The sequence below is a fragment of the Macaca mulatta genome, chromosome 20, assembly GCF_049350105.2.
Source record: "Macaca mulatta isolate MMU2019108-1 chromosome 20, T2T-MMU8v2.0, whole genome shotgun sequence".
NCBI classification, from domain to species: Eukaryota; Metazoa; Chordata; class Mammalia; order Primates; family Cercopithecidae; genus Macaca; species Macaca mulatta.
This window is the reverse complement of record NC_133425.1, coordinates 52676561-52704247: the sequence shown is the minus strand read 5'-3', so window position 1 is coordinate 52704247 and position 27687 is coordinate 52676561. Positions and strand designations below refer to the sequence as shown.

Here is a 27687-nt window from a genome sequence, read left to right as displayed (position 1 = left end):
GTAGCCCCAGTGTCGTCTATGTGTAAGGGTCAGGGGAGGGGAGAGGGACAGAGACCTCCATCAGGCTGGGGGCATCCTGACCCTGAGCTGAGGGCTTCTCAGATTGGGGACCGTACCTGGCGATGATGCCTCCTGCTCTGACAGGAGGGAGAAAATTACTAGAGAATGCTCTTTTGTTTTCTGTTCACTCCTTAGAGCCCTGTGAAGCCAGTCAGATGTGGGGAAATGGGGACACCTGGATGAGAACTACCACCTCTCCTGGTCCTCTTTCACCCCAGCCCCCTGCCCCTAGAACAGCCCAGAAGTCCTGATGGGAGGGGGAGGAGCAAATTGGCCTGAGACAATCCCACAAAGAATCCTGGATGCAGTCACCCACATCAGGCTTCTTAATATTCCCATGGATAATGACAATGACAGTTAACGAGGCACTTACCATGTACCAGTAAGTGCTGGCACCCGAGTCCTTGCAATCTAATTTAATCCTACCTTTGCAGAAATACACAGTTACCTGAAAAAAATATAAAAGTGTATAGATACAGAAACTGAGGACTGGGAGGAGGACCGGATGGGGTCCAGTACTTACTGTTTTACAGACATAGAAACCGAGGTTCCATTCTCAGCCATCTTCTTCCCCTTATGCCCCAGTTTTTCATTCTCCTGACATCCCAGGGGAGGGAGTGTCCGTTGGAACACCACCAGAGACACCACACTTGCCAGTCATGAAGTGCTCCCTACTTGCAGAACGTCTGCTCCCCGTTCCCCACTTCCAGCCTCCCAGCTGCCCGACTGTAAGCTGGATCATGTCACAATTTGCCTCATTTTACAGACACAAACCCCCAAGTCCAAGGGGTGACAAGGCACTCAGACAGGAAGTGACAGCCACGAGAAGAACCCAAGCATCCACATCCTTTGTCCCTGGTTCTTTCCATGGAGAAACCTGCCTGGGTGACCCCTTCCAATCCAGTTGGCTGGGGCGGTCCTGGAGCTCACCGGGACATATGCCAGGGGGAATGCCATGAAACCGCACCTTCATGCTGTGTCCATTCTCCAGGAGGCAGGCCCTGGAACATTAGCCCATTTCACAGATGATGACCCGGAGGGCCACAGGGGCGAACGGTCTGGGCCAAGCTCCCTGTTGGTCACAGGTGGGGTTCAGACCCAGGTCTCCCAGGCCTCCTCATCAGGGCTGGCCACAGGCAGGCTGCAGCTGCCAGGGATTACAATCTGCGCACACCACACCGTCTGTTTCCTGAAAAGCACGGGCTCCCTGCAGTCCCTGAAGCTGTGGATGCCCAAGGGGCAGAAAAAGCCCCCCACCCTTTGAAGACAGCACACACCCCTAAGGGAGCAAAAAACTAAGGTAGACAAAACAAAAGGCGGCTCAGATCATTCTCTCAGACCACTTGTCCCTTCCCCCAGTACATATGGGGCAGGGGATTCAGATGCAAGATGAACCCCCTATTGGCTACCAGAGCCAGCAGCATCTGTGACCTAGGGCAAATCACAACCCCCTTTGAAGCAGCCCCTTCCCCATAGGAGAGCTTCTCTAACTGGGGGCGACGGAGAGCGAGGCTGGGGGATGGGGTGGGAAGGGCAGGGAAGAGGGGAGTAAGACCCCTCTATTTTCAGAGGAGCATCGCTGCGAGAAACAGGGAATAAGAGAGGGCCTTGCTCCCCCGCTCTCTCCATGCCCACCCCCACGCCCCCTTTAAACACACAGGTGCCAGACAGCTTTTTCGCAAAAACTAGTTTGCAAACACACTCCGACTTCTGGGAAGCTGCCCAGCTCCACTCCCCCTCTGCGCTCCCAGTACCGGGGCTGGGAGCTGGCCCTCCGGCAGTTGCCTGGGGCTGCGGGTGGGTGTTCAGGGGAGGGAGGAGGACAGAGGGGCGCGGAGAGCGGCCCGCGCCGGCCAAGAGCCAGCGCGACCTCACGCCTTCAGCAGCTGTGGCAGCGGCGGGACTCCACCTCCCATACGCCCTCCAAGTCCCTGGGGCGGGTGGGAGGGTCCCCATAGCAGCTGGGCTCGGACCCTCAAGGGCGCGCCCCTCCCCAGGGACCCCGCCCGCCCTTCCCCCGCAGTCCGGGCGCCGGCGGGGCGCCCCCGCGTGGCCGGGTCGGAGCTGAGTCACCGAAGCGCCGGTGTCCGGGTTCGCGCGGGCGGTGGGGGTTAGACGGCCGCAGCCCCCCGAGGCGGAACCCGGCTTCCTACGGACCCGCCGCTGGATCCAGAAGCCCAGCCCCAAGGCCGAAGTTGGGCACTCGCGCCAAGCTGCCCCACCTGCCTGGGCCCCACTCACCGCGGGTCCCACGGGCGCCACCGCCCTCACCGCACGGCTGCCGCTGCCCGCGGTCCGGGCCGCCCGGGCATCCCCGGGCGCTGCTCCTGCTCGGCCGGGCCCGCGGGCGCGGGACGGGCTCAGGGCGCTGCCCGCACGGCCACGGCCCGCTCGCGTGCGCTCCCAGCCGCTCGGGGTCCGGTTCTCCTCCCGGGCCGAGCGGGCGGCGGCGGCGGCTGTGGCGGCTCGGGCTCCTCCCTCCGGCCGAGGCGGGGAGTGGGGAGGGAAGCGGGAGGCGAGGCGGGAGCTTCCTGGAGGGGCGCGCGCCCTCCCACTGGAGGAGCGGGGGCGCTGTCCCGCCCGCTGTCCGCCGCTCCCAGCCCGCGCCCGGCGCGCCCCGGCACTCGGGGCGTCTGGCACCGAGGGGGCCCGAACGCCAGGGTCTGAAGGTTCCAGGCTGGGACCCAGGTGGCTGAGGATCGGAACAACGTGGCTTCGCGCCCTCCCCAGGCCTGCTTCGCCGGAGTCTCTGGCACCTCCGAGTTCCGAGCGCTGTGCGCTCAGGGCCACTGACGCGGGAACAGAGGGGTGGCCTCAGCCCGGGCCTGCGGGGCCCCAGGGCCACTCGGACCCCCAGCGCGGATGGGAGCGGCGCTGCGCCCTCGGGGCAACACCCAAGGCTGGGTTCTGGGATGTATTGGGCAGGATTAGGGCCGCAGTATTTTCTTCCTTTTTTTTTTCTCCAATAGCAAAAGAGCTCGGCATTTTCTTGCCGCCAGAGATTGGAAACATGACATATTTCTCTGACACAGACGATGAGATAAAGACGGATCCGAACGGGGCCTGGGGCTACTCATCCGTGCGGAAAATTAGGCGAGTCTTTAAGGTCTTGGAGCCCAGGCCTCCTTTTCCCTAGAAGAGGCACCAATTCTTAGGACACTTGTCTGTCTATGGGCGCTCAAGCCGCTGGCCGCTCCACGGTGTTTAGGTGCTCTCTGGGCAAGTTCACCACCGGGCATCAGAAGGCTGAGCCTAACGTAATCAGATTCTGGGGGGAGGGAGGGCGGGGCCTTCCCGGGGATCTCAAGGCCATGTCCACAGCCCTTGGCCCTGGGGCTCAAGGACTGGGCAGCTGAGGGTTAACGCCGCGTGCCGAGTGCTTCCATTGTGGCTTTTCGATTCCAGGCAGGTGAGGGTTAATGTGGGAGCCTCACGCTGCAGCGTGTGAGCCTCCCTCCACATCTGAGTCACTGGCACTTTGCAGCCTTAGAGGGGCCAAGACTAAACAGCCCGGGGGCTCTGAGCTTTGTTCTCTGCCTGCTTGTCACCCATCCATCCTTCCTTTCTCTAAGCTCTCCTCACCTTTCTTCCATGGAAGCCATCAAAGCCCTCTGCCCAGCTCTGGGGCAAACCAACCTATCAACCCAACTCCAGCCCCACGTCCTCCAGGAAGCCTTTCCTGATTGCTCAGAATCTGTCTCTTGTCTTTCCAGCGGCAGGAGAGCTAGGCACTGGAATGGACAGTGGTGAACAAAAGCAGACGGTCTCTCTCAAGTTGCTCACCTGTGGGGGCCATGACCAGGACCCAGGCAATCACATCGCCATATGACATGTGCAAAGGTTGGAGATAGGGTGGCACAGAAGACCCAACTCAGCCATGGGAATCAGCGAGGCTTCCTTTAAGAGACCTGAAGGATGAGATAGTTGGGCCTGTCAAGGAAGATACTGGATCTCTAGCCAAGGAGGCAGAGTGCAAAGGCCAGGAGTCACAGCAATTCCACTCCTAGATATGTACCCAGCAGAAATGAAAACATATGGCCACACAAAACTTGTACACAAATGTACATAGCAGCATGATTCATAATAGCCAAAAAGTGGAAACCACCCAAATGTCCATCCACTGATGAATGGAAAAACAAAATGTTGTATATCCACACAACACAGAATATTATTCAGCCATAGAAAGGTGTGAAGTACTGGCCAGTTGTGGTGGCTCACACCTGTAATCCCAGCACTTTGGGAGGCCAAGGCAGGCAATCACTTGAGGTCAGGAATTCGAGACCAGCCTGGCCACCATGGCGAAACTCTGTCTCTACTAAAAATATAACAATTAGCCAGACGTGGTGGCAAGCACCTGTAATCCCAGCAACTCGTAAGGCAGGAGAATCGCTTGAGCCCAAGAGGCAGTGGTTGCAGCCAAGATTGCACCACTGCACTCCAGCCTGGGTGACAGAGGGAGATTCCATCCCCCCTCCAAAAAAGAAAAAGAAAAAAAGAAAGGTGTGAAGTATTGATACATGCTACAATATGGACAAACTTGGAAAATATTATGCCCAGTGAAAGAAGTCAGTCTCAAAAGACAAATATTATATGGCTCCATTTAGATGAAATGTCCAGAATAGACAAATCCACAAAGAAACAAAGCAGATTTGTGGTTGCCTTGGCCCAGGAGTGGAGAATGGGGAGTGATTGCTATTGGCAAAGGGTTTCTTTGGAAGATGATAAAAAATGTTCTAAAGTTAGATTCTAGGCAGAGTGCAGTCCTACCTGTAATCGCAGCACTTTGGGAGGTTGAGGCAGACAGATTAGTTGAGGCTAGGAGTTCAAGACTAGCCTGAGCAACATAGTGAGACCCCACCATCTCTACCAAAAAAAAAAAAAAAAATTAGCCAGGTGTGGTGGTACACGCCTGTAGTCCCAGTTAGGAGGCTGAGGTGGGAAGGTTGCTTAGGAGGTTGAGGCTGTGGTGAGCAGTGATCACACCACTGCACTCCAGCCAGGGTGACAGAACAAGACCCTGTCAAAAAAAAGGTTAGATTATAGTAATGATTGCACAACTGTAGATGTGCTCAAAACCACTGACTTGCATACTTTAAAAGGACAAAGGTCATGGTGTATGGATTATGTCCCAATAAAGCTATCTTTAAAAAAGAAGGCCAGGGATCAGGAGAGCCCCGAGGCAGTTGATTAAGGCCAAGCATCCGTCACAGGTTGATTCTACGTGCTTTATCTTCATTCTACACCCAACACAAGACTGCAAAATGTTAAACGAAGTCTTTCCCTGCCCAGGTGGAGGCCTCTCGGTGCACAGTGGGAGGGCCTACAGGCCCCGAAATAGACCCATGTCAGGGTATGTGTGTCAACACCTGCCATCGGGGTGTTTATTTTCACAGTCCAAGCTGTTTGGAAAAACGAATCAGAATACCCAGGTTTGCCTGTGCACATCAGTGTGCTTGTGAATGAAAGACACATTGAAGGAGCTCCAGCTGTTTAGGGATCTGGCTGGGCCAGGGGTGTGTGAGGGGTGGGGGAGGGAGGGTGTTCCAGTTATTTATGTTGCATCACAGATCACCCCAAAACTTATCCCTCACACTCTCGGGGTCCTCAGGGCTCATCGAGGGCAGGTCTTGTGCAGCGTTTCCCATACAGTTGCAGTCAGATCATGGTGGTGGCTGAAATTGTCTAGAAGGCTTTCTTGAACATATGGCCGGCACTGGACACTGGAACCTCAGCTGGAATTGTCAGCTGGAACACCTACGTGTGACCATTCCTTGTAGCCTGGCTTCCTAGTGGCATGGCACAGGGTTCCATGAGTGAGCATTTGCACAGAAGCAAGTGGAAGCGTTATCGTCTGTTTCAGGCCCTTGCCTTGGGAGTCACATAATGTCACTTCTGTTGTAGTCACAGAGGGGTGTCACCGTCACATAGTAGGAAGAGCATGTGGGATGGAAGGTAGCGTGATGGCTGTCTTTAGAAAATAGCATCTGCCACAGGGGGTTGATACGGAAACATATCAGGATCCTTGAGGGATCCCCTCAAGGATCTCCTGGTTAGAGGCAGGTGTGGCTGACTCCAGCATCAAACCTCAGGCATGGAGTCATGGCCATAAGTTTGAATCCCAGCTGCTCAGAGGCTCCCTGGGTGAAATCACTCAATCCTCTGGGCCTCGCTCTCCTTCTCTGTAAAATAGGATAGACAGTATTTGTTTTATGGGATGGTTGTGAGAATCCAATGAGACAGGATTCAGTGAGATTGTAACGTGCCAGGCAAGTGTAGACACCAGGGCTGGTGTATAATTGCTATTTTTTTTTGAGATGGAGTCTCTCTGTGTCGCCCAGGCTGAAGTGCAGTGGCACGATCTCAGCTCACTGCAAGCTCTGCCTCCTGGGTTCACACCATTCTCCTGCCTCAGCCTCCTGAGTAGCTGGGACTACAGGCGCCCGCCACCACACCTGGCTAATTTTTTGTATTTTTAGTAGAGATGGGGTTTCACTGTGTTGGCCAGGATGGTCTCGATCTCCTGACCTCGTGATCCGCCCGCCTCAGCCTCCCAAAGTGCTGGGATTACAGGTGTGAGCCACCGCACCCGGCCATATAATTGCTATTTTTTAAGTTCCAGGGTTGTGGTCACTCTGATGCAAGGACGGTCCCTTTCTAGGATCAGGATATCCGGACCTCTCCAGCCCTTCCAGACAGTCCCAGACACCTCCCTCAGCTCTCACCCTGTGCTGGAGTATGTGTGGGTGTGTGTGTGGGGGGCCGGTAGGTGGAGGACTAAGGGTCCCGTGAGGACCACTGATGCCTCTGGCCCCAGGCTCCTAACCCAGGGGACCCCAGTTGGCCTTTCTTCCCCAGGGAAAGCTCCTCTACCGTTCCCTCCTTCCCAGGGCAAAGGTCTCTTTCTGGGCAGCTAGGGCAGGGTTGGGGTGTGTATGGGATGAGCCACCAGGTGTGGCTTCCGAGGGCCAAGGGGAGGGTTCTTCACTGGGGTGACTGGGAGGCAGGACAAAGACCAGCAGTCCCTGGAACTTCCTGAGCCTTGCCCCGGGATGAGATGATCTTTACCAAACCAGCCACTGAACGGTCTTTCCTGGAAGCTCTGGATGTGCCCAGAGTGCATGTCCTTCTCTAGTGGGGCCGCAGGTCCTCAGGCCTAGCTTTGGCCATGAAGTGTAGGGTTGGGGGCAGAAGCAGAGCCCAAGAAGGGTACACGGTCCTCCTGCCTTCCTGAGGGCCCCTCTCTCTCCAGGGAGCACACAGACATGCAGGCCAGTTAAATCTCCAGCCCAGGACCACCCCAAGGTCACCCTTTCCTTTTGTTCCAGAGTTGGAGTCAGAGCCCCACTAAATACTCACTGTGTGACCTTAGGCAAGTCATGTTCTCTCTCTGCGTCTTGGTTTCCTCATTTGTGAAACAGAGGAGGTGGTTGCTGGGATTGTTGGGCCTAGAGTATATCACAGATGGTGATGCTCTACAGAGATAACCAGGTAGGGCAGGTGGCTGAGGATCCAGAGCTCTCCCCAAGGGAGTGCAGAAATGAGCCATAAGGGTCATCTTTGCAGCCGAAGAACATAGGTCCTCATGCCTAACCTCCTTTTGCTCATCCCCTTACTATACAGATGAGAAAACTGGGGTAGCCCCTGTGGGTGTCACAGGAGTGACCCGGGTTTGATTCCTGGTGCCACCAGTTACCAGCTTTGTACCTTTAGAAAAGTTAGGAAAAGTCTCTGGAGTTAGTGTCCCTCTCTGGAGAGGGAGGGTCATGGGATCCTCAGGACAAAATAAGGAGTACAGGTGCAAAGGCTTGCCCAGCCTCTCCAAGAGATGGCATACTCCAGACCAGTGGGTCTCCACTGCGGCTGCACACTAGAATCACTCAGGGAGCTTTCTAAATACTCTTTTTTTCCCCCAAGACAGAGTCTTGCTCTGTCCTCCAGGCTGGAATGCAGTGGCATGATCTTGGCTCACTGCAGCCTCCACCTCCTGGACTCAAGTGATCCTCCTACTTCAGCACCCCACCCCACTCCCCATACCCCGAGTAGCTGGGACTACAGGTGCACGTCACCACGTCTGGCTAATTTTTGTGTGTGTGTTTTATTTTATTTTATTTTATTTTATTTTATTTTATTTTGTAGAGACAAGGTTTCACCATTTTGCCCAGGCTGGTCTCAAACTCCTGAGTTCAAGTGATCCTCCTGCCTCAGCCTCCCAAAGTGCTGGGATTATAAGTGTGAGCCACTGCACTCAGCCCAAATACTCCTTTTAAAAATAGTGATTTTTAAAAGCTTCCCAGGTGATTCTAATGTGCAGTCAGGCTTGCGATCCTCTCATCTACAGTCTTCTAAGCTAAGTATGGCCCAGCAACACGGCCATCACTTGGAGGCTTCTTAGGAATGCAGAATCTCAGGCCCTGCCCCAGACTTGCTGAACCAGAATCTGCATGGTGACAAGATCCTGACACCCTTACAATTTCTATAACTGCAGTTTTACAGCTTGGGAACCACTGGCTGGACAGGTGTGTGTCTTTAGCGGAAGGATAGAGGAGGCAATTTGACAGCACCTGAGGCGTGTGAAGGAAGTGAAAGGGGAGTCTGTGACTCCCATCAGAAAGATGGACATTCAGACACAATGGTCTTTGGGGACTTGTGGGGAAGAGTGGGAGAGGGGTGAGGGATAAAAGATTACAAATATGGCCCGGCGCGGAGGCTCACGCCTGTAATCCCAGCACTTTGGGAGGCTGAGGTGGGCAGATCACGAGGTCAGGAGATTGAGACCATCCTGGCTAACATGGTGAAACCCTGTCTCTACTAAAAATACAAAAAAATTAGCCAGGCGTGGTGGCGGGCGCCTGTAATCCCAGCTCCTTGGGAGGCTGAGGCGGGAGAATGGTGTGAACCCGGGAGGTGGAGCTTGCAGTGAGCCGAGATCGCGACACTGCACTCCAGCCTGGGTGAGAGTGCGAGAGTGCAAGACTCCGTCTTAAAAAATAAATTAAAAAAAAAAAAAAGATTACAAATATGGTGTAGTGTATACTGCTTGGGCACTGGGTGCACCAAAATCTCACGAATCACCACTAAAGAACTTACTCATATAACCAAACACCACCTGTATCCTAATAACTTAAGGAAAAATAAAATAATAATGATAAATAAAAATAAAAGATGAACATTCAATTTGTACAATTATAAGATGGAGGCTGAGAGACAAAGTAGCAAAAGGAGATTTTCCCAGTCTTGCAGATAGACACGGGTACTTACCAGCCTGATCGCATTCTCAGTGCGAGGGCTCACACGCAGAGATGGGGAGCTTCCATTGGATCATCCTGCTTGACACCCCATAACCTTGCTTTTCTTTGAATTTTATTTGTTTTCATGTATATATTTAAACTGAGCCTACTTTGGGGAAGAAGGGGGCAGGGAGGTTATACTCTATCCGTGTTGGATAGAAAAACAGGCCGGGTATGGTGGCTCATGCCTGTAATCCCAGCACTTTGGGAGGCCAAGGCAGGTGGATCACTTGAGGTCAGGAGTTCCAGACCAGCCTGACCAACATAGTGAAACTCCATCTGTACTAAAAATACAAAAATTAGCCAGGCGTGGTGGCGAACATCTGTAATCCCAGCTACTTGGGAGGCTGAGGTGGGAGAATTGCTTGAACCCAGGAGGTGGAGTTGCAGTGGGCCCAAATTGCAGCACTGCACTCCAGCCTGGGTGACAGAGCGAGACTCCGTCTCAAAAACAAAAACAAAAACAAAAACAAGACAAGCAAACAAACGAAAAACCAGTTAAGACCTCCAAGCAGGCAGGTGGCAAGAGAGGAAGTTTTGCAAGACAGGAAGTTTCTTAATAAAATGAACAAGGCGATTTCACACCAACTTGATGTAGGCCCAGCCAGCTCTGCAGTGCCGGCAATACTGTGGTTTATTTCAGGGAAGCTGCTGAAAGTTTCTTGGAGTGTAGAATTTGGGCAGATATGAAGGGGGAAAAAGCAGAAGAGAAAAGTAAAATGGCTATGCAGCAAATGAAAATAGTGTCCTTGAGCTCCGGGGTCCCCTGTCCCCCATGGCCAGGTGCCTCTGGTTGGTACCCTCTGCTCCTTCCTCAGCCTTGGCTCCCCTGCCAAGCCATTTCCAGGCTTTGAGGGACTCATCCTTCATTCTTGGGCAAGGAGGGGAGGAAATGCAACCCCTGTAGTGTGAAGGTGATCTTGGGCACACTGAAGGCCAAGGTCAACTTGGCATCATGTCCCAGGAAAGGGAGACAGAATTTCGGGCCCAGGATTGCCTGGTAAACTTCTTGGATCCTCTTCCTGCCTACTTTCTCCCCCATGACCAGGCAGACGGGCCAATTTGCTGCTAGGTGTGCCCTGACCGTGGCCCGGTAAGGGTGGCCCTGTGTGAGGTATGGGTGCTTGGCACTCGGCCGGAGGACTTTCTCCTCATGCTTGGAGGGGTTCGGGAACAACCTGGAGGGCTGCAAAGGTCAAGGCCAAGCCATCCAGGTGAGCCACTGGTAGGCGGGGACATCCCAAGCTACTAGGCCAGGTGGGAACAGGCCCTAGCATCACCTCCTAACTTCCTTCTGGGTCCCACAGTGAAGGAAGTTGTCGCATGAATCGCCAGTGGGCTAGCCTGCCCTCCAGTGGTGCTCAGCTGTAACTGCACCCTCCCGACCTGTTTTTTCACAATGAGGTGGGAGGCTCCTCCTAAATCAACTTGTTTTAACTACAGGAGGGAGAGAGGATGCTGATCTGTCATTTGGGGCATCTCTTCACGTCGTATGATATTTGGCTATAAAAAGAGAGGAGAACTAGGATGGAACCAGTACTTAACTTTTTTTTTTTTTTTTGCCAGTAACTTTCTTCGTCTTGCTTTCCTGACTTCTCCAGCAGTCTTGATGTGTGTGTGTGTGTGTGTGTGTGTGTGTGTGTGTGTGTGTGTGTGTGTGTGTTGCGGGGTGGCTGCTAACCCACGTACCTCATAGACAGGTAGCAAAGGGTTAAGTCACCTTCTGTTCCATGCCTGTCTGACTTCCAAAGCCATGTTCCTCTGGTACAACATCCCCATGCAAACTCTCCAGGCCAGGGTCAAAGAACAGCAAAAAGTGGGGTCAGGTGGGGTGTCAAGACAATGGGGAGCGGTGAGGACTGCAGCAAGCTGAGGGATGTGTGTGCATCTAAAAAGCACAGTCATGTGACTCTTTAGTGGGAGTGCTGGATTAGCACTTAAAAGCAGCCAGAATCTGAATTTTTTTTTTTTTTTTTTGAGACGGAGTCTCGCTCTGTCGCCCAGGCTGGAGTGCAGTGGCGCGATCTCGGCTCACTGCAAGCTCCACCTCCCGGGTTCACGCCATTCTCCCGCCTCAGCCTCCGAGTAGCTGGGACTACAGGCGCCCGCCACCACGCCCGGCTAGTTTTTTGTATTTTTAGTAGAGACGGGGTTTCACCATGTTAGCCAGGATGGTCTCAATCATCTCCTGACCTCGTGATCCACCCGCCTCGGCCTCCCAAAGTGCTGGGATTACAGGCTTGAGCCACCGCGCCCGGCAGAATCTGAATTTTTATGTAAAATTCCCAATTTTAAATACTGACAATGAGTTCAGAAAGTAGTTTCAATGTTATGCAAGTCAAACAAAAAATGCTTTTAACATGCTGAGCTTCCATAACACCCTCATGTTGCAGGCGAGGTCTGGAGAGAGGAGGTAACTTGCCCATGACCACATGACTAGAGAAAAGGTCTGAGCTGGGAACCCATGTCTCCTGACTCCCAGGCCAGTGCTCCACTCAACACACCTCTCTGTTGTCTGCACTGCTGTCCAGTCCCCAGGGCAGGGGGTGAACCACTTCTGACTTCAGTGGAGTAGCAGGAAACATCGGACTCAGGCTAGAGGTGGAAGACCATCACGTTTATTGATCAAACTTGGCTTCGAGTGTGACAGAACCATTCTTGGTTCTCCTTGGAAGTAACAAGGACACTGGGTAACATGTGGAGTGCCTGGAGGCTCACCTGAATCCCACCAAGGTAATAGCTGGACCCACTAGCCTAGCCTATTGTCTTGGCAGTGCCCCCCACCCAGTACTGTTAGACCTGGCTTTGTCCCTTACACGGGACAGACTGGGCTTCTCCACTCCCAAGGCCAGGCTGGCCCTACCTCCACCTGTCCTTGGAAGCTAGTATGTAAGTAAGGGAGAGGTCATCAAGTTTACAGATGGGTAGGCTGAGGAATGAGGCAGGAGGGGACTTCATGGCTAAGTCCCCAGCTTGTCCCAGAGTCCTGGCCCTTGGGCTCCTGGACTGGTCAGTGCATGGACACTCTCCCCTCCCAGCTCGCGCAGAAGACTTTTCCTGACCTAGCTGCTCCACACATGCAGTCTATAAATATGTATTTGCTTCAAAAATTAATAAATTAGATCTTGGGCCAGCCTGAGGTCATCTGGCCAGCCACGAGTCCTGTGGCATGGACATTTGTCATGTGTCCTATATGGATCCACAATCATGTATCCTGCCACTTGGGATGCCAGGACCCATGCCATTGAACATGCATCACATGGAGTTTCATGTAACACCACATGTCAAGGGGTCATGCTGCCTCATACAACCTTATGTGTCATGCATTATCATGACACCCTCATTGTGTGCCGCATGTCCCCAATTGATCACACATATTACATGTAAAGCAGGATACTCCTTTGGCCAGATCCGGCTTCTCGTTCCCAGAAAAGTTCTCCCTGAGGACTGCAGCAGGACACACGTATCCTTCCTCCTGGGTGGAGTGCAGAGCACCCTGCTGAGGCTCTTTTCTCCTGAGTCATTTATCCCAGTGGGTGAAGGGTGGATCACTTGGGTGCATCACTTGGCTGGATTCCAAAGGTCTTGAGGGGGCCATCAAGTACCCCAAGGGGCCTGGGACTGGTTGTCAAAGAAGGCGAAGTCCAGCCTGGGCTCCTGGCTCTTCAGGCGCTGGGCCATGTCACAGGGAATGGGGTTATTCCAGAGGCTGTGGGGCACAGATATAGGCACTCGTTCATCCTCCCATCTCTGTCCTTTGTCCTATCTGCAGATTGGGAGGCTGAGGCCCAAAAAGGTAGAGCTGTGCCCCGAGTTACCTGGCAGAGGCAGGAGTTAGACCAGCTGACCTAGGGAGAGGGTGTCCTCTACACCTGCCTCCTGAGTTCTCCAACTCAACCTTCCTCCCTGGGAGATAGTGATGCCAGCTAAGACCACACTCATATGACACATTTGTGCAAATAAGGAAAAGGCCCTCTTTCTTCAAGATGTTTTACTGCCATCTGTCTGAAATTGTCATAATATATGATTTTGGTAGAACGAGTCACTTTACTCTCATCTGCTAGAAATCCAGCAGGTTGACAATGTGAATGGTGCCTCTTAGGTTTAATGCTCTCATGCAGTGCACAACCTATACAACTGTATGTGATGGCTCTGATTATAGTTACTATTTTAAGTGCTTACCATGTGCCAGGCATTGGGTTCAGTGCTTTATATGCTCGTTTAGTCCTTACAACTCTCTGAGGTAGATACCATCAGTATCCCCATTTCATAGATGAGAAAATTGGGGTTCAGAGAGGGTGAGTTACGGCTACAAAGTTACACAATTGGCAAGTGGCAGAGCTGGGATTTGATCCAAGTCTGCTTGCTGCCAAATTCTTGGTGGAGTGGTCCAAGTCTCCTTTGATAATCCCCAACCCAGGCCCTGCCGCCTCCCTCCAGGGAGTCCCATTAGATCTGGGGGTTGGTGTAGCCTCCCACCCACCATCCCTGCCCCTGCAGGCCTCTGTTACCGGATGACTTGGATGCTAGACCCCTGGGCCAGTCCTTCAGCCAGGAGCCAGGCCCCAAAAGCTGTGATCTGATTCTTCTCCAGGCTTCCCAGTGGAAGGAGAGGGGAGGGGAAAGAGAGACATGGTCATGAGAATGGGTGTGAGGGTTTCCCAGGTCCCTTCCTCAGGCCAAGGTGGGGGGACACAGTCTCCCACACTACCTTCTCAGAGAACCCAAAAGACAACAGGGACTTGTGGTGGGTGCAGCAGGAAGGCTGAAGGCTAGAACCCAGGGGGAACTAAGCCTGGCAGGGGCTTGGAACAGACCAGAGTGTGCAACTCAAGGAAGGGCTTTCTGGGAGGTGGGGGACTGACCCCGGTGGCCTCTTGGTGTTCCCGGGAGGTAGGTCCCCCTTCAGCCCACCCCATTCCTCCCCGGCCCCTCATACTCCACTCTCTTCAGCCGGCCCATCTGCGGCAGAACCTGGGCCAGCTCGGCAGCCGCCTCATCCCCGAGGAGATTCCAGGACAGCCTGCAGGGTAGGGGTCCCAAAGTCAGCGGCAGGAGAGCAAGGAGGTCGAGGGGCGGAGACAAGGCAGTGAGTGGGGAGAGCAGGGGGCCAATCGTGGGGGCAAGGGTTTTCAAGAGAGGCCACCTGATAGGGTGCTTGTGTGTCCTCCCCTGAAGACACCAGGGTGCAGGTTACCTTCCTCCCTGCTCCCCTCCCCGTCAAGTTTGGATCATGACGTTCACATGATGTTGCCATTTTTGCCACACACATGCACCTCCTGTATTTAGGATGCATCATATTTTTCTTTAAATCGGCCCCCTCTTTTTTCTTACTTTAAAAAATTCATCTTGGCTGGGCGTGGTGGCTCACGCCTGTAATCCCAGCACTTTGGGAGGCCAAGGCGGTTGGATCACCTGAGGTCAGGAGTTTGAGACAAGCCTAATCAACATGGTGAAATCCTGTCTCTACTAAAAAGACAAAAATTAGCTGGGTGTGGTGGTGGGCACTTGTAATCCCAGCTACTCGGGAGGCTGAGGCAGGAGAATCTCTTGAACCCGGCAGGTGGAGGTTGCAGTGAGCCGAGATTGCACCACTGCACTCCAGCCTGGGCAACAGAGGGAGACCCTGTCTCAAAAAATAAATAAATAAATAAATAAAATTAATCTTAAAAGGAAACATTTATTACTACTATCAATGGAAAACTTGTGTTACAGACCCCATATAGAAGGTAGTTACAAAAATAAATATAGTACAAACAATGGTATTAACTTCTAGTTGGAACATATGCCCTTCCTAAGATGTTGGGTTTTTAACCCTTTTGGTTAAAAAGGGAGAATCCTGTGTTAGCTGTTAAAGATAAATTAGCACTGATCTGAGACTTTCTCTTTGGTGTAATGAGAAGGGTTAAGATCTTTAGGATGCAAACTAAAATAATCTTGTAATCACTTGTGTCCTGTTCTTCAGGAAACAGCTGTGTCCTCCATACCATGGTTAGGGTCCCAGGCTAGTCCTAGAATTCTAGTTTACCCATGAGGCAGCACTGCAAGGCCCCAAGGTCTGGGGGATTCTGATTGCTAAGACACAACCAAGCACAGCCAGCCAGCCAGCAGGTCTGGGAGTGGCTTTCTTCTGCCTTTAGCCACTGTTCACTACCAACTGTGGTTCATAAATGGAGGTTTCATCAAGCAGACAAGGTGGTCTATCCAATTGCCTCCCAAAAGAAAGGTTGGACCAAAAACCTTCAGAGACCACCTGGCCCACCTCCCCTCCCACCACTCTGCAAATAGGGAAAAAGGCAGGAGAAGGTAAACTGTTTTACCCAACATCACCTGCAGCTCCCGTGTTAAAATGTCTTTGAGAGGATGTCTGAGCAAGAATGATCTTCCCCATTTACAAATGGGAGGACTGGCCAGAGAGGATGGGAGCAGCTCCAGGCCACACAGCAGGCTGGGGCTGACTCCCCCCACCCCTCCCCACTTTTCCTTTCCCCAGCCAGCTCAGGACTCTTCCAATCACTCACAAGATTACTTCCAGGGCAGGGCAGCGCGTGAAGCTGGAGGTGAGGAGCTTGATGGTCTGGTTGTCAATCTTACAGGAAACCAGGCTGGGGATGGAGAAGGGCGTGGGGTGGGATGGGGGGTGTTTGAGTCAGGGGATCTAGCAGGTCCTGTCTCCCGCTATCAGCACAGGAGGGAGCAGAGCCGCCAGGGTCTGGGGTAAGCTAGGAGTTTTGAGAAAGCCTTCCTTTCTCGAGCCAGGCCCCCGCCATCCCTGGGGCTTCTATCACTTCGAAGGCCTCCCCAGGTGTTAGGCTCAGAGAAGGGCAGCCCTCAGCCTACTGCTGGTCCCCCCAGGCAGGCAGGGGCGGCTACTTACTCTATCTGTCTGAGCAGCGGGAGCTCCTTGCAGAAATGCAGGACCCCACCGGCCAGGTTGTTTTCCGCCAAGCTGCAGGGTAGGGGAGATACCTGTGAGAGGAACCCCCCACCCGCCCAGGACTGTCCCCGCACCTGGGCCGGGCAGCCCCTACTTACCTGATCTCTTCCAAATGGGGGGATCCATCCAGGGCCTGGGTCAGGCTCAGGGCCCCACCTGGGCCCAGATGGCTGAACGGCAGGCTGGGGAAAGACGAGAGGGTGAGAGGAGCCTGTGGGGACTGGGGACCTTTTCAGAGCCCCCCACCCTCAGCCTCGTCTCAGGCCACAGCACCAGCCCGTAGACAGTCTCTGGCTAATTCCACATCCACACAGGACCTGGGTGGGTATCAAGGAGCCTGGCTTTGGGGTCTGAGATCCCAAATTCAACACCCAGGTCCTTCACGTAGGAGTAAGGAAAATTCTCCACACCTCTCCTGGCCTTCATTCCCTGGCCTGGAAAAGGGAGCACGTATAAGTCTCAGCACCGGCCAGGCTCGCTGGCTCACTCCTGTAATCCCAGCACTTTTGAAGGCTGGGGTGGGTGGATCACTTGAGGCCAGGAGTTCAAGACCAGCCTGGGCAACATGGTGAAACCCCGTCTCTACTAAAATACAAAAATTAGCCGGGCATGCTGGCGCATGCCTGTAATCCCAGCTACTCTGGAAGCTGAGGTACAAGAATTGCTTGAACCCGGGAGGTGGCGGTTGCAGTGAGCCAAGGTTGCACCACTGCACTCCAGCCTGGGTGACAGAGAGAGACTCCATCTCAAAAAAAAAAAAAAAAAAAGTCCCAGCCCTCTGGGGCTGCCATGAGGCCAAGGACTTCAGCTGTGAAGTGCTGAGGCCGCGTTGCTTGGTGCTGTGCTCCCGCGAAGCCCTCTGCTAGGATTTCTCATTCACCCTCAGGGACCCGCTTACAGGGCGCACTGAGCTGGGATCATTGTACTTCTTTTGCACGTGAAGAAACTGAGGCTGAGAAGGGGCAGGGTTTTGGCCAAGGGCAGGCAGGGGCCCGTGGCAGAGCCAGGACTAGGCTGGGCCTCCTGATTTTCTTGCTGCAGACATCAGAGGCAGGGAAGGAACAGGCATGTGGGTACATGCCACAGCTTGACTTGGGGCAGGGCAGCTCAACTGATGGGGGCCTGGACCCCCCCCCCCCACTGCTCCCGGGGACCCTCCTCCCCGCCAGAACTGCATGGTGTGGGCAGGGGGCCACTCACTGCAGGACTCTCAGGTGCTGAGGCAGCTCCCGAGCCAGCCCCAGGGCTGTGGGATCCCCCAGGGCATTGCAGCCAAGCCTAGAAGAGGAGAGGAATGAGCACTGAGTGCTGGGCCGGCCCACTCGGGACCCCCGCCCTGCCCTGTGCCCACTGCAGGAGAGGAGGCCAGGTGGGCCTGGGGGGCACAGAGGGCAGAGGCTACCTGGGCAAACACTCACATCAGCTCCTCCAGGTGCCTGCAAAGAATGAGAGACTCCGCCAACTGCATTCCCCCGGCTGGGCTGATGCTATTCACTGAGAGGCTGTGGGAGGGGGGCAGCCATCAGATCCTCTGACGCTCCCTCTCCCCGACACCCCAGCACGTCTGCTGGGGCTGCCAGTCCTGCTTCAAGGGGCCTAAGAGACAACCCCCCGACACCACACACCTACCCAGACAATGAGGCAGAAAGGCCCAGAGAAGAGCAGGGGCTGGGGTGGCTTAAGGTCCTACAGTGAGGGCCAGGAGGTCACCAAGCCCCACTGCCTGGACACTGAGGTTGGCGCAGGGGAGATTTTACCATGCTGGCCTGAGCTAGGGGCCAGTATCTCCTAGGACCATGGTGTGACCCCTGTGGCCCTCCTCTGTAGGGCTGGCCACTCACTCTATCTTCCTGAGCTCTGGCAGCCCGGGCAGGATGGTAGCTAAGTGCTGGACACCGGCGTCTCCAATCTGGTTGTGGCTCAAGCTTGGGGGAAGAGAACAGCTTCATCAGCCTTCCACCATTTCATCTTGTCCACACCCCACTCCCAGAAAAAGAAGGGGAGGCTGAAGTCCCAGGAAGGGCCTTGGCTCACACAGAGAACCCCATCACCCCATGTTGAGTGACAGCTCCTAACTCTTGGCTTCTGTTTAGGATGTTCTCCCCGTTGTCTGACCTAAATCCCTCTTGCTGCAATTAACACTCTCACATCCTGTCTTTGGGTCCCCCAAGGTTCTAGGCCCCAGGTTGTTTACACAGTGTAGAAGTGGGTGAAGGAGATGAGATGAAGAAGCAAAGGGCGTGCTCAGGTAGCCCCTTGTCCTTGTCATCTTTCCCTGCCAAAATTGCCTGGGTCTGGGGGCAGGATGGGCAACTCACTCCAGCTCCTCCAGGCTGGTGGCAGCCCTGAGAGCCTCAGAAAGGTGGCAGCAACCGACATCACCGATACTGTTCCTCTTCAGTCTGGAAAAGCAGGGAATAGACCAAGAGACTTTCAGGAGCTTAAAGGCCTTTGCAGGTGCTGTGCTAAGAACTCTACAGTTTGCAAAGCCTTACACACCCAGGAACTCATATGCTAGCAGCAAAACTTCTGGGGGTCTTGGCAGGTGGGCGGTGGTGAGCAAGGTGGGAATTACTGTCCCCAATGTCCAGGTGAGAAAACTGAGACTCAGCAGTGAGACTTAGGGACTTGCAGGCTGGGTGGAAATGAATCCAGAGCCCCTGGCCCAGGAGCAGTCTCTACATTTCTTTACCAAGCTTCACCTCAGCCTCTGTGTCAGGGATCTCCGGGCTGGCCCGGCTGAATGTTAGTTTCACGCTGGGTTCTCTGATTCACACAAATCAGTTCTCAGGGGCATATCATGTTCTCATCTATGCATATGGTAGGTTTTCCTTAAACCCAGGGTATTGTCTTTACTGAGCCCTGACCTTGCTCTGCCTGGGTAGGAAAAACCAACGAAACAGCTGAGGCAAATGGTCTTAGCCCCTTGGGAAGTATTTGTTTGTATGTTGTTTTTACTTTCTTTTATTTTGCAAATTAAATTTTAATGGAGCTGGGTGAGGTGGCTCACACCTGTAATCCCAGCACTTTGGGAGTCTAGGCAGGTGGATCAGCTGAGGTCAGGGGTTCAAGACCAGCCTGGCCAACATGGAGAAACCCCGTCTCTGCTCAAAAAATACAAAAATTAGCTGGGTGTGGTGGTGCACACCTGTAATCCCAGCTACTTGGGTGGCTGAGGCACCAGAATCACTTGAACCCGGGAGGTGGAGGTTGCAGTGAGGTGAGATCATGCCACTACATTCCAGCCTAGGTGACAGAGTGAGACTCTGTCTCAACAAATAAAAATAAAATAAAAATAAATAAATACATATTAACGGATCGCCTTTCAGTAAATTAATTTTGGGTGAAATGGTCCAATATGATATATCCTCCTGGAACTTTCTAACCCCATTTCCTACCTACTCTGCTGTGCCCGAGGTGGGGGGTAGGAGGTGGTGTACTTGGATATAAACAGAGCAACGCTTTGTGTCACTGCTTGGATTTGTTTTTTAGTCACAAGATTTCATGTTTTGAAAAATTACATTGAAAGTAAGTGTCATGTTTATTTAACCTAGCGTCAGGGAGTGAAATCACAAAGGGAGTATAAAAAGGCCGCCTCATCTGAGTCTAGACACACACTACTCAAAGTGTAGACTGTGGCCCCCAGAATTGCTACCACCCGGAAGCTTGTTAGAAATGCAGTCTGGGGCCGGGCGCGATGGCTCATGCCTGTAATCCCAGCACTTTGGGAGGCCGAGGTGGGCAGATCACCTAAGGTCAGAAGTTCAAGACCAGCCTGACCAACGTGGAGAAAACCTGTCTCTACTAAAAACACAAAAATTAGCCGGGTGTGGTGGCACATGCCTGTAATCCCAGCTACTCAGGAGAATTGCTTGAACCCGGGAGGTGGAGGTGGCAGTGAGCTGAGATTGCGTCATTGCACTCCAGCCTGGGCAATAAGAGCGAAACTCCGTCTCAAAAACAAACAAAAAAAGAAATGCTGAGTTTGGGCACAACGGCTTAGGTCTGTAGTCCCAGCTACTTGGGAGATTGAGGCAGGAGGATCACGTTCGCCCAGGAGTTTGAGGCTGCAGTGCACCATGACTGCACCTGTGCATTGCCACTGCACTCCAGGTTGGGCCACATAGTGAGGCTCCAGCTCAAAACAAAAACAGAAACAAAACCACACACACAACCTAGGCAGAATTCCAGTGGGGAATCAGAATGAGCATTTTAACAAGAGCCCAGGGTGAACTGTGTGTGCTTCAAGGGTTGTTCTGCAACTTGGGCCTAAGCCCTTTAGGCCACTTTTGTAACCAGGAGGAAACACGTGGCATTAGAAGGCAAGAGCAGTGGGCACCCACCTGGGAGGGCACAGGGATGGGCCTGGGAGGGAGCCACAAAGGATCCCCAGGGAGGTGCCCTCCGTGCTTCCCTGGATGTGGTCGCAACTGAGTGGGGAGTGTTTCCTCCCACTCACCCCCACGGGCCACTCGGTCACTCACCTGAGGCTCTGCAGGCGGGTCATGTGGCTTAGTCCGTGAGTAAGCAAGGTCAAGGCGGAGCTGTTCAGCAGAAGGTGACCGAGGCTGGAGAAGAGGAGGCCAGGTGAACTTGGCATCTAGGGGTGGGGCACTGTCCTGTCTGGGGGTCTGAGGCCTCTGTGCTTAGCAAGCCTAGGGACCTCCAAGACAGCCACTTATATCCACACAGTGTAAAAATTCTATGAAATGAACTGTACTGGGAGGTCCAAATGCTATTTCTCTGCATGAATTACTGAGGTCAGGCAGGCAGCAGTTCTATGTTCTGAACCTCATGGACCCAGACTAATGACCAGTAATAATGGCAGTCACATATTGAGCATAAAATGTGGGCCAAACGCAGGGCTTGGGGCCATCTGGAAAGGTGGGTTTATCATCATCCCCATTTTACAGGTGAGGAACGCCGAGGCTCAGAGAGTTAGAGAACTTGCTCAAGGTCATACACAAAGTGGTTGCTTCAGGAACAGAACCCAAAGCTATAGAAATCCCATTCCTCAGCTCCAACCATATGTGACCCAGGCAATTGTACTTCTAGAGGCCCCCAGCCTAGGCAGGAGAGGAGAAATAACAATAGCTAGCACTTGTAGAGTGTGAACTCTGACCAGACTGTAAGAATGTAACACATATTATCTCATTTAATCCTCACAACAACCCTAGCAGGGGAGATTGCTCTCATCCTCAGAGTTAAGATGAGGAGGCCAAAGAACAGAGAGGCTGACGGACTGGCACAAGTTCACACATGAAGAGGCAGAACTGGCTGGGCACGGTGGCTCATGCCTGTAGTCCCAGCACTTTGTGAGGCCAAGGCAGGTGAATCACTTGAGGTCAGGAGTTCAAGACCAGCCTGGCCAACAAAGTGAAACCCTGTCTCTACTAAAAACACAAACATTATCTGGGCCTGGTGGCACACGCCTATAGTCCCAGCTACTTGGGAGGCTGAGGCAGGAGAATCATTTGAACCCAGGAGGCGGAGGTTGCAGTGAGCCGTGATTGTGCCACTGCACTCCAGCCTGGGCGACAGAGCGAGACTGGGTCTCAAATAAATAAATAAATAATAATAAAATAAAAAAGAGGCAGAAGCGAAAGATGGTCAACTGTCTTGGTTGGCTCAGAACAGAAGGGTTTTTCCTGGATGTGGGACTTCGTGTGCTAAAATGGGGAAAGCGCCAAGCAAACTGGAAGTGTCAGTTACCCTACCCAGAGTTGAACCCAGGCAGTGAGGCTCCTAACTAGTGTCCATGCTCCTACCCACTCCATCACAGGTAGACAGCTGGAAGAAGCTGGCTGGATTTGAGGGTAGCTGCCCGTGGGGAGTTACACTTGGAAATGACAGATCTGAGATGGGAAGAGAACTCCAGGCACTGACGATCCATCCCCTTTCTTTGGACAGAGAATATATCATATGCCCAGTTTACAGATAGAGCAAGTGAGGCAGCAGGAGGTAAGGAGCAGCACTTGGTGCCTGGGAAATCAGAAGGAAGAAAAAGGCCCCCGGGGGCATGGATGAATCTGTCCTGTCCCCCATGGTACCACAAGCTCCTGGCCCCGGCCCAGGTGCCCAGCTCAGTACATATTTGTCGAATGCATGAATGAGCCAATGAATGACCTCACTGGGCCTCTAATCCCCTGAATAAAAGCTTCCAGAAGGCTGAGCCTAGATGCAGGCACATGAAGAGTGGGCAAAGAAACAGACCAGTGAGATGACAGGAGGGCCCTGTGGTCAAAGGTCTCTGTAATCCCTCTTCTCCTTTTACCTGATCCTCTCCCCAGGAGAAGCGAAGAGGGACAAGTGGAAGAATTTCAATGTTAAGGGGCAAAAAGTCAAAAGGCTACTTTCAAGCTGAATTCAAAACATATGTAGAAAAAAAAATCTGGAGAAAAGTTCACAAACTGTTCAACAGAAGTTTTCTCGGGGGGTGTCATCTCCAGGGCATTTCATATTGTTTGTTACATATTTCTAGAATGATGGAACTTTTTATAGCCAGTGTATATTTTTGGTCATCAGAAAAAGTTATGAGATGAAAAGCGGAAGATATTCTGTTAAATTTTCTGTCCAGATACTGTTTAAACAGGAATCTGTGCAGGACGGGGACCTGACTTTTAGACTGAGGCTGTTTCTGGCATTTCTAAGAATTCGGTGACTTCAAATTATGGAAGAGAGTAGTAAAAGCTGCCAGTTACCAAGGAAACGACTGTAGACAAATGTAGTGGACATCTGTAGATTTTTTCTGCCCAGAGTTTGTTTCCTCTTCTATTACTCACACCCTGAAATACCACCCCTCTAAGTCCAGGAGACAGGGTGGGCATGTGCCCAGATCTGGCTAATGAGAATATTTTGTGCTCACAGCCACAGTGATTGCTTTAGGGTGGGGCAGGTGACCCAAGCTAGTGCAGTGAGACTCAATCTAGGACCTTTTGTTGTAACCACCGGGAGAATGGTACTCCCTTTCCACTAAGCTGAGAGAAAGCAAGCCTGCAGGTATAGGGATGGCCCGCCTGAGAAGGAAGCCAAGGTGGACAGAAAAAGAGTAAGGGCCAGAGTGAAGTACGTGAGAGAGAAGCCTGACAAATACAGAACCCCTGGATCCAGCTGTGCCTGAAGTCCGTGGCCTCATAATTTTCCATGACATAAGCCAGTACATTTTTGTCTTGGATTGCTTTGAGTTGCGTATTCTGTTTCCTATGACCAAGGTTCTTGCTGGCACTCAGAGCCAGAATAGAAAGTAAAAGGTCATGTAAGGGCATTCGGCTCACCTGGGTCCATCCAGAAACATGGCAGTTTGTGTTTACAAAACATGCAAAGGTTCCTTGGCATGCTACTCACTGACCATGCAGCACTAAGCACCATCACCACTCACTCACCCCCTTCCCCATTAACCACCGTCACCACTCACTGCCCCCTTTCCCCATTAACCACCGTCACCACTCACTGCCCCCCTTCCCCATTAACCACCACCACCACTCACTCACCCCCTTCCCCATTAACCACCATCACCACTTACTCACCCCCTTCCCCATTAACCACCATCACCACTCACTCACCCCCTTCCCCATTAACCACCATCACCACTTACTCCAGCCTCTTTAGCATCCATTTCCCCTCAAGGGCCCTCATCAGCGCCTTGGTGCCCTCCTCATCAAATTGATTGTTAGACAAGCTGCAGAAGACCAAACAGAGGCCAGGGTTAGTGGAGCCTGCCCAGCCCTGGAGCTGAGCTGTCCTGTCAGCTCCCCTCTCCTGCTCTGTCCCCTGGGAGGGCAACTCTGCATCTGCACGCCCTGGGCCACCCTCGCTGTCCATGTTCTGCATGGGTATTTCTGGCCCCAGGGCTCAGGCTCTGGGTAGGCATGATAGTCACAGCTGGCCCAGCTGAGAAATGATGCCCTGGATGAAGGCTGTAGAGAGGAAGCTGGGGGACCAGGGACACACACACACACACACATACCCTCCTGTTCTTCAGCCATCTCCATAGCCTGATTCCCACAGCCAGCCCAGCAGAGCAAGGCTCATGAGCCCCATTTTCGCCGATGAGGCGATCAAAGCCCAGAGCAGAGCAGCCACGCCCACAGCCCCTCTGTGAGTCAGTGGTGAAATTCAGACCGAAGCTGTGGTGCTCATCCTTCCCCAGGCCACACCCAGCACTGCTGCACTTCATCGGGGGAAGGGTCATTAGTCGAAGTCCCATTGCCTGCCCTCCCAAATACCCTGCTCTCTTCTCCACCCCTCACCCTCAGCTGGGCCACTTGTCCCCGATCCCTCCACTCTACAACTCACTCCAGTTCCTCCAAGTGGTGGCAGTGGCCCAGACCAGATGCCAGGTGGGCAAGGCCCTCGGTGCTCACACAGCTGGAGGTCAGCCTGGTGGGGGTCAAAGGGCAACAGGTCAGTCGGGAGCCCTGGGTCTTGGGAGCTCTGAATGCTGGTGGCAGAGGGCAAGGATGTGGGGTAGGGATGTGGGGGGCAATGTGAGGGGACCTCCTTTCCTTCATAAATCTCTTCCACCATGAACTCATTAAGCCACCATAGAGCTTGGAAGCAGAAGCATGGACTAGTTCAGTATTTCCTAAGCCACAATCATTCAGGTAGCAACTTCACAACTTAAGCCAGAATTAGGTATCACTGTAGTTTAGCTAGTTACTGTTGTTTATCAAAAACTCTGCATCTTTAGAGCAAATACTGAAGAAGTGTCAAAGATCTGTCTGTCCTAAAGAGTTTCTTCCTTTTTAAACATTTATTTTGTTTATTTTTTGTAGAGATGGGGGTCTCACTATGTTGCTCAGGCTGGTCTCAAACTCCTGGGCTCAAGCTATTCTTCCTCCTTGGCATCCCAGAGTGCTGGGATTACAAGCTTGAGCCACTGTGCCCAACCCAAGAGTTTCTTCTTGGTGTAATCAGTTAGGTGGAAAGAAAATCAAAAGTTAGGAAAGCTACATTTTGCAACTGTCATAGTAATTCATTGATTCAAGTAACATTTATTAACGGCTGCTAAAATTCACCGATGAGAGTTTGAGGAAGACCAGGATATTTACATAATCTTAAAGTACCTCACCACATAATCTATGTTAATTACAAAGAGAAAGTCAGTAACTTTGCAAGTGGAGAGACCTGGCAGACACCACTGTCACAGGTGATCACAGTTAACATCACCAGCCCGAGGACACCGACACATCAGGTGCCCCGATGGAAGGCACAAAAACGCAGCATCACCTGTGTGATCTTCCTGCCCAAAGGCAGACTCCAACTCTAAACATGAGGAAACACCGTACAAACCCAAGTGGAAGGACATTCTATAAAATAATTGGCCTGTAAATGTCAGAGACAATGCTGTGAAAGACAAAGAAGGGCCAACGACCTGTTCCAGGTTGAAGAATACTCTAAAGAGATGACACTAAATGAGACTGTGATCCTGGACTGGATCCACGACTGGGAAAAACATGCAATAAGCAACATTATTGGGAAAACTGGTGAGATTGGAGTATAAACTGTAGTTGAGATAATAGTAGCGTATCAATGTCACATTTCCTGGATTTTATAATTTTACTGGATTATGGAAGAGAATGTCCTTATTTTTAGCAAATTTGCTGAAATGTTAAGGGGTAAAGGGACATGATTACAACTTCTAAATGGTTCAGAAAAGGAGAGAGGGAGAGAGTGGAAGAAGAGGGAGGTGGGGAAGAAGGAGGGAGGGAAGAAATGAGCAAATGTGGAAAAATATTGGCAAAAGGTGAATTTGTTCTTTTTCCTTTTTTTTTTTTTTTTTTTTTTGAAACAGAGCCTCGTTCTGTCACCTAGGCTAGAGTGCAATGGCACAATCTTGGCTCACTGCAACCTCAGCCTCCCGGGTTCAAGCAATTCTTGTGCGTCAGCCTCCCGATTAGCTGGGATTATAGGCATGCACCACCACGCCCAGCTAATTTTTTGTATTTTAGTAGAGACGGGGTTTTACCATGTTGCCCAGCGTGGTCTCGAATTCCTGAGCTCAGGCAATCCACCCGCCTTGGCCTCCCAAAGTGCTAGGATTACAGACATGAGCCACCACGCCCGGCTCTAAGGGTGAATTTGGGTAAATGGCACACAGCAGTTCTCAGTCTTCTTGAAACTTTGTATTAGTTTGCAGTTATTTTAAAAGAAAAGCAATGAAAGAGCATTAAAAAGGGAATAACTTTCTTGCCATGTGGCTTAATGTTCCTGAGGTCATGTTTACAACTGGGTACCCCTAAAAATCATCTCCAGGGCCACCTGTGGTTTCTGTCCACAGGGTGAGACACTGAGTCCTCTGAGCCCAGGGCTGGGAATGACGGGAGGTGTCAGGGCAGGGCAGGGCTGTAAAGGGGCCTGAGTAAATGTCTTGTCTGCATACCGAAATGTCTTCAGCTCAGAGAGGGACAGCAGGAGGTTCTGCAGCAGCAGGGAACTGTCATCATTGTCCTCACAGAGGTTAACCTGAGACAAGCTGAAAAGGTCCAAGGATATTCCAGAGAATTTCAGGCTGGACACACCTCAGGGGTCATCACATCCAGAAGGGGATGCCAAGAGAGGAGAAGGGGCCACCCAAGAGCTCCCCTCAGCCACCCTGGGGCTCTCCCTCCCCTCCACTGGCCAAGTGTGATTTTCTCCTGCACAAGGAAGAGAGAATGCTAAGAATGCTAGGGTCACACGTGGCCTGGAGTAGGCACCAGGGTCAACCAGACAACTCAGGGCCCCACACAGAGTTTCCAGGTGCTGACCTGAGCTGCTGCAGCCTGGCACACGTCTCCATCAGCTGCCCCACAAGAAGGCTGTGGTGGGTCCCAAGGTCACAGTGAGCCAACCTGGACACAGACAGGGAGATGACAGTTTCTGAACATCTAGTCCAGTATGGGGGATTCAGTCTCCGCCTGCAAGGAGCTTATGGTGTAGGGGGAACTAAATGCCGATCAAACGAAGTCCTACAGTTTGCTATTCACTTATGAGAAGTGCTAGGAAGCAGGAGTCCAGATGGGGCAGCTGGTATGGTTGTGCAGGTTGTTCACTGCACAAGGACACGCAGCCGAGGAGGTGAAGTGAGGCTGAGATCCTACCATGCTCTATTTCCCAGAATGTACACAGGCAGGGCTGCAGCCACTCAAAAGGGTGACATTTTCATTTCCAAAACTGTGCCATATGGATTAGAGGTGCTATGAATCCAGGGATCTATAACAGTGGATAATGGAAGTGTTTGATGAAGTCTTGGGGTCCAGGGGGCCTCCCTGAGGTGGTGGCATTTAAGCTGAGACCTGAGGGATGAAGAGGAGCTAAGCAGGTGAAGAAGGCAGGCGCGAAGAGAACATTCTGGGCAGAGGGCACAGCCAGTGCAAAGGCCCTGAGGTCTAAGCAAGATGGTGTTCAGGGAACTGAAAGTTC

At 52.5% G+C, this 27687-nt stretch overlaps 2 protein-coding genes across 20 annotated transcripts in view; both read right to left on the bottom strand.

Annotated features, from left to right (window-relative positions):
• The window catches only part of CPNE2 (copine 2), a 63121-nt gene extending 53278 nt beyond the window's left edge, over positions 1 to 9843 (bottom strand). For 2 of the 7 annotated variants that reach the window (XM_077983670.1, XM_077983672.1), the window contains exons 1-2: positions 4828 to 5058; positions 3844 to 3968 (exon numbers count right to left, since the gene is read on the bottom strand). In XM_077983670.1, coding sequence (XP_077839796.1) covers positions 3844 to 3892 — 49 coding nt within the window. In that variant the 5' untranslated portion in view covers positions 3893 to 3968; positions 4828 to 5058. 7 annotated transcript variants of the gene reach the window in all.
• Positions 9844 to 11943: 2100 nt separating this feature from the next.
• The window catches only part of NLRC5 (NLR family CARD domain containing 5), a 93133-nt gene continuing 77389 nt past the window's right edge, over positions 11944 to 27687 (bottom strand). For 11 of the 13 annotated variants that reach the window (XR_013411765.1, XR_013411767.1, XR_013411766.1 and 8 more), the window contains 15 exons: positions 27033 to 27116; positions 26666 to 26758; positions 24580 to 24663; positions 23879 to 23962; positions 20769 to 20852; positions 18603 to 18686; positions 18126 to 18209; positions 17703 to 17786; positions 17485 to 17562; positions 16383 to 16466; positions 16225 to 16296; positions 15869 to 15952; positions 14287 to 14370; positions 13859 to 13942; positions 11944 to 13056 (listed from right to left, as the gene is read on the bottom strand). Coding sequence is in view for 8 of the 13 variants with exons in the window: in XM_077986068.1 (XP_077842194.1) it covers positions 12945 to 13056; positions 13859 to 13942; positions 14287 to 14370; positions 15869 to 15952; positions 16225 to 16296; positions 16383 to 16466; positions 17485 to 17562; positions 17703 to 17786; positions 18126 to 18209; positions 18603 to 18686; positions 20769 to 20852; positions 23879 to 23962; positions 24580 to 24663; positions 26666 to 26758; positions 27033 to 27116 (1279 nt within the window). In the remaining 5 variants the exon portion in view is untranslated. Of the gene's footprint in view, positions 13057 to 13165; positions 13254 to 13858; positions 13943 to 14286; positions 14371 to 15868; positions 15953 to 16224; positions 16297 to 16382; positions 16467 to 17484; positions 17563 to 17702; positions 17787 to 18125; positions 18210 to 18602; positions 18687 to 20768; positions 20853 to 23878; positions 23963 to 24579; positions 24664 to 26665; positions 26759 to 27032; positions 27117 to 27687 lie in introns of all 13 variants that reach the window. The other 2 variants (XR_013411763.1, XR_013411764.1) reach the window with 1 other exon arrangement.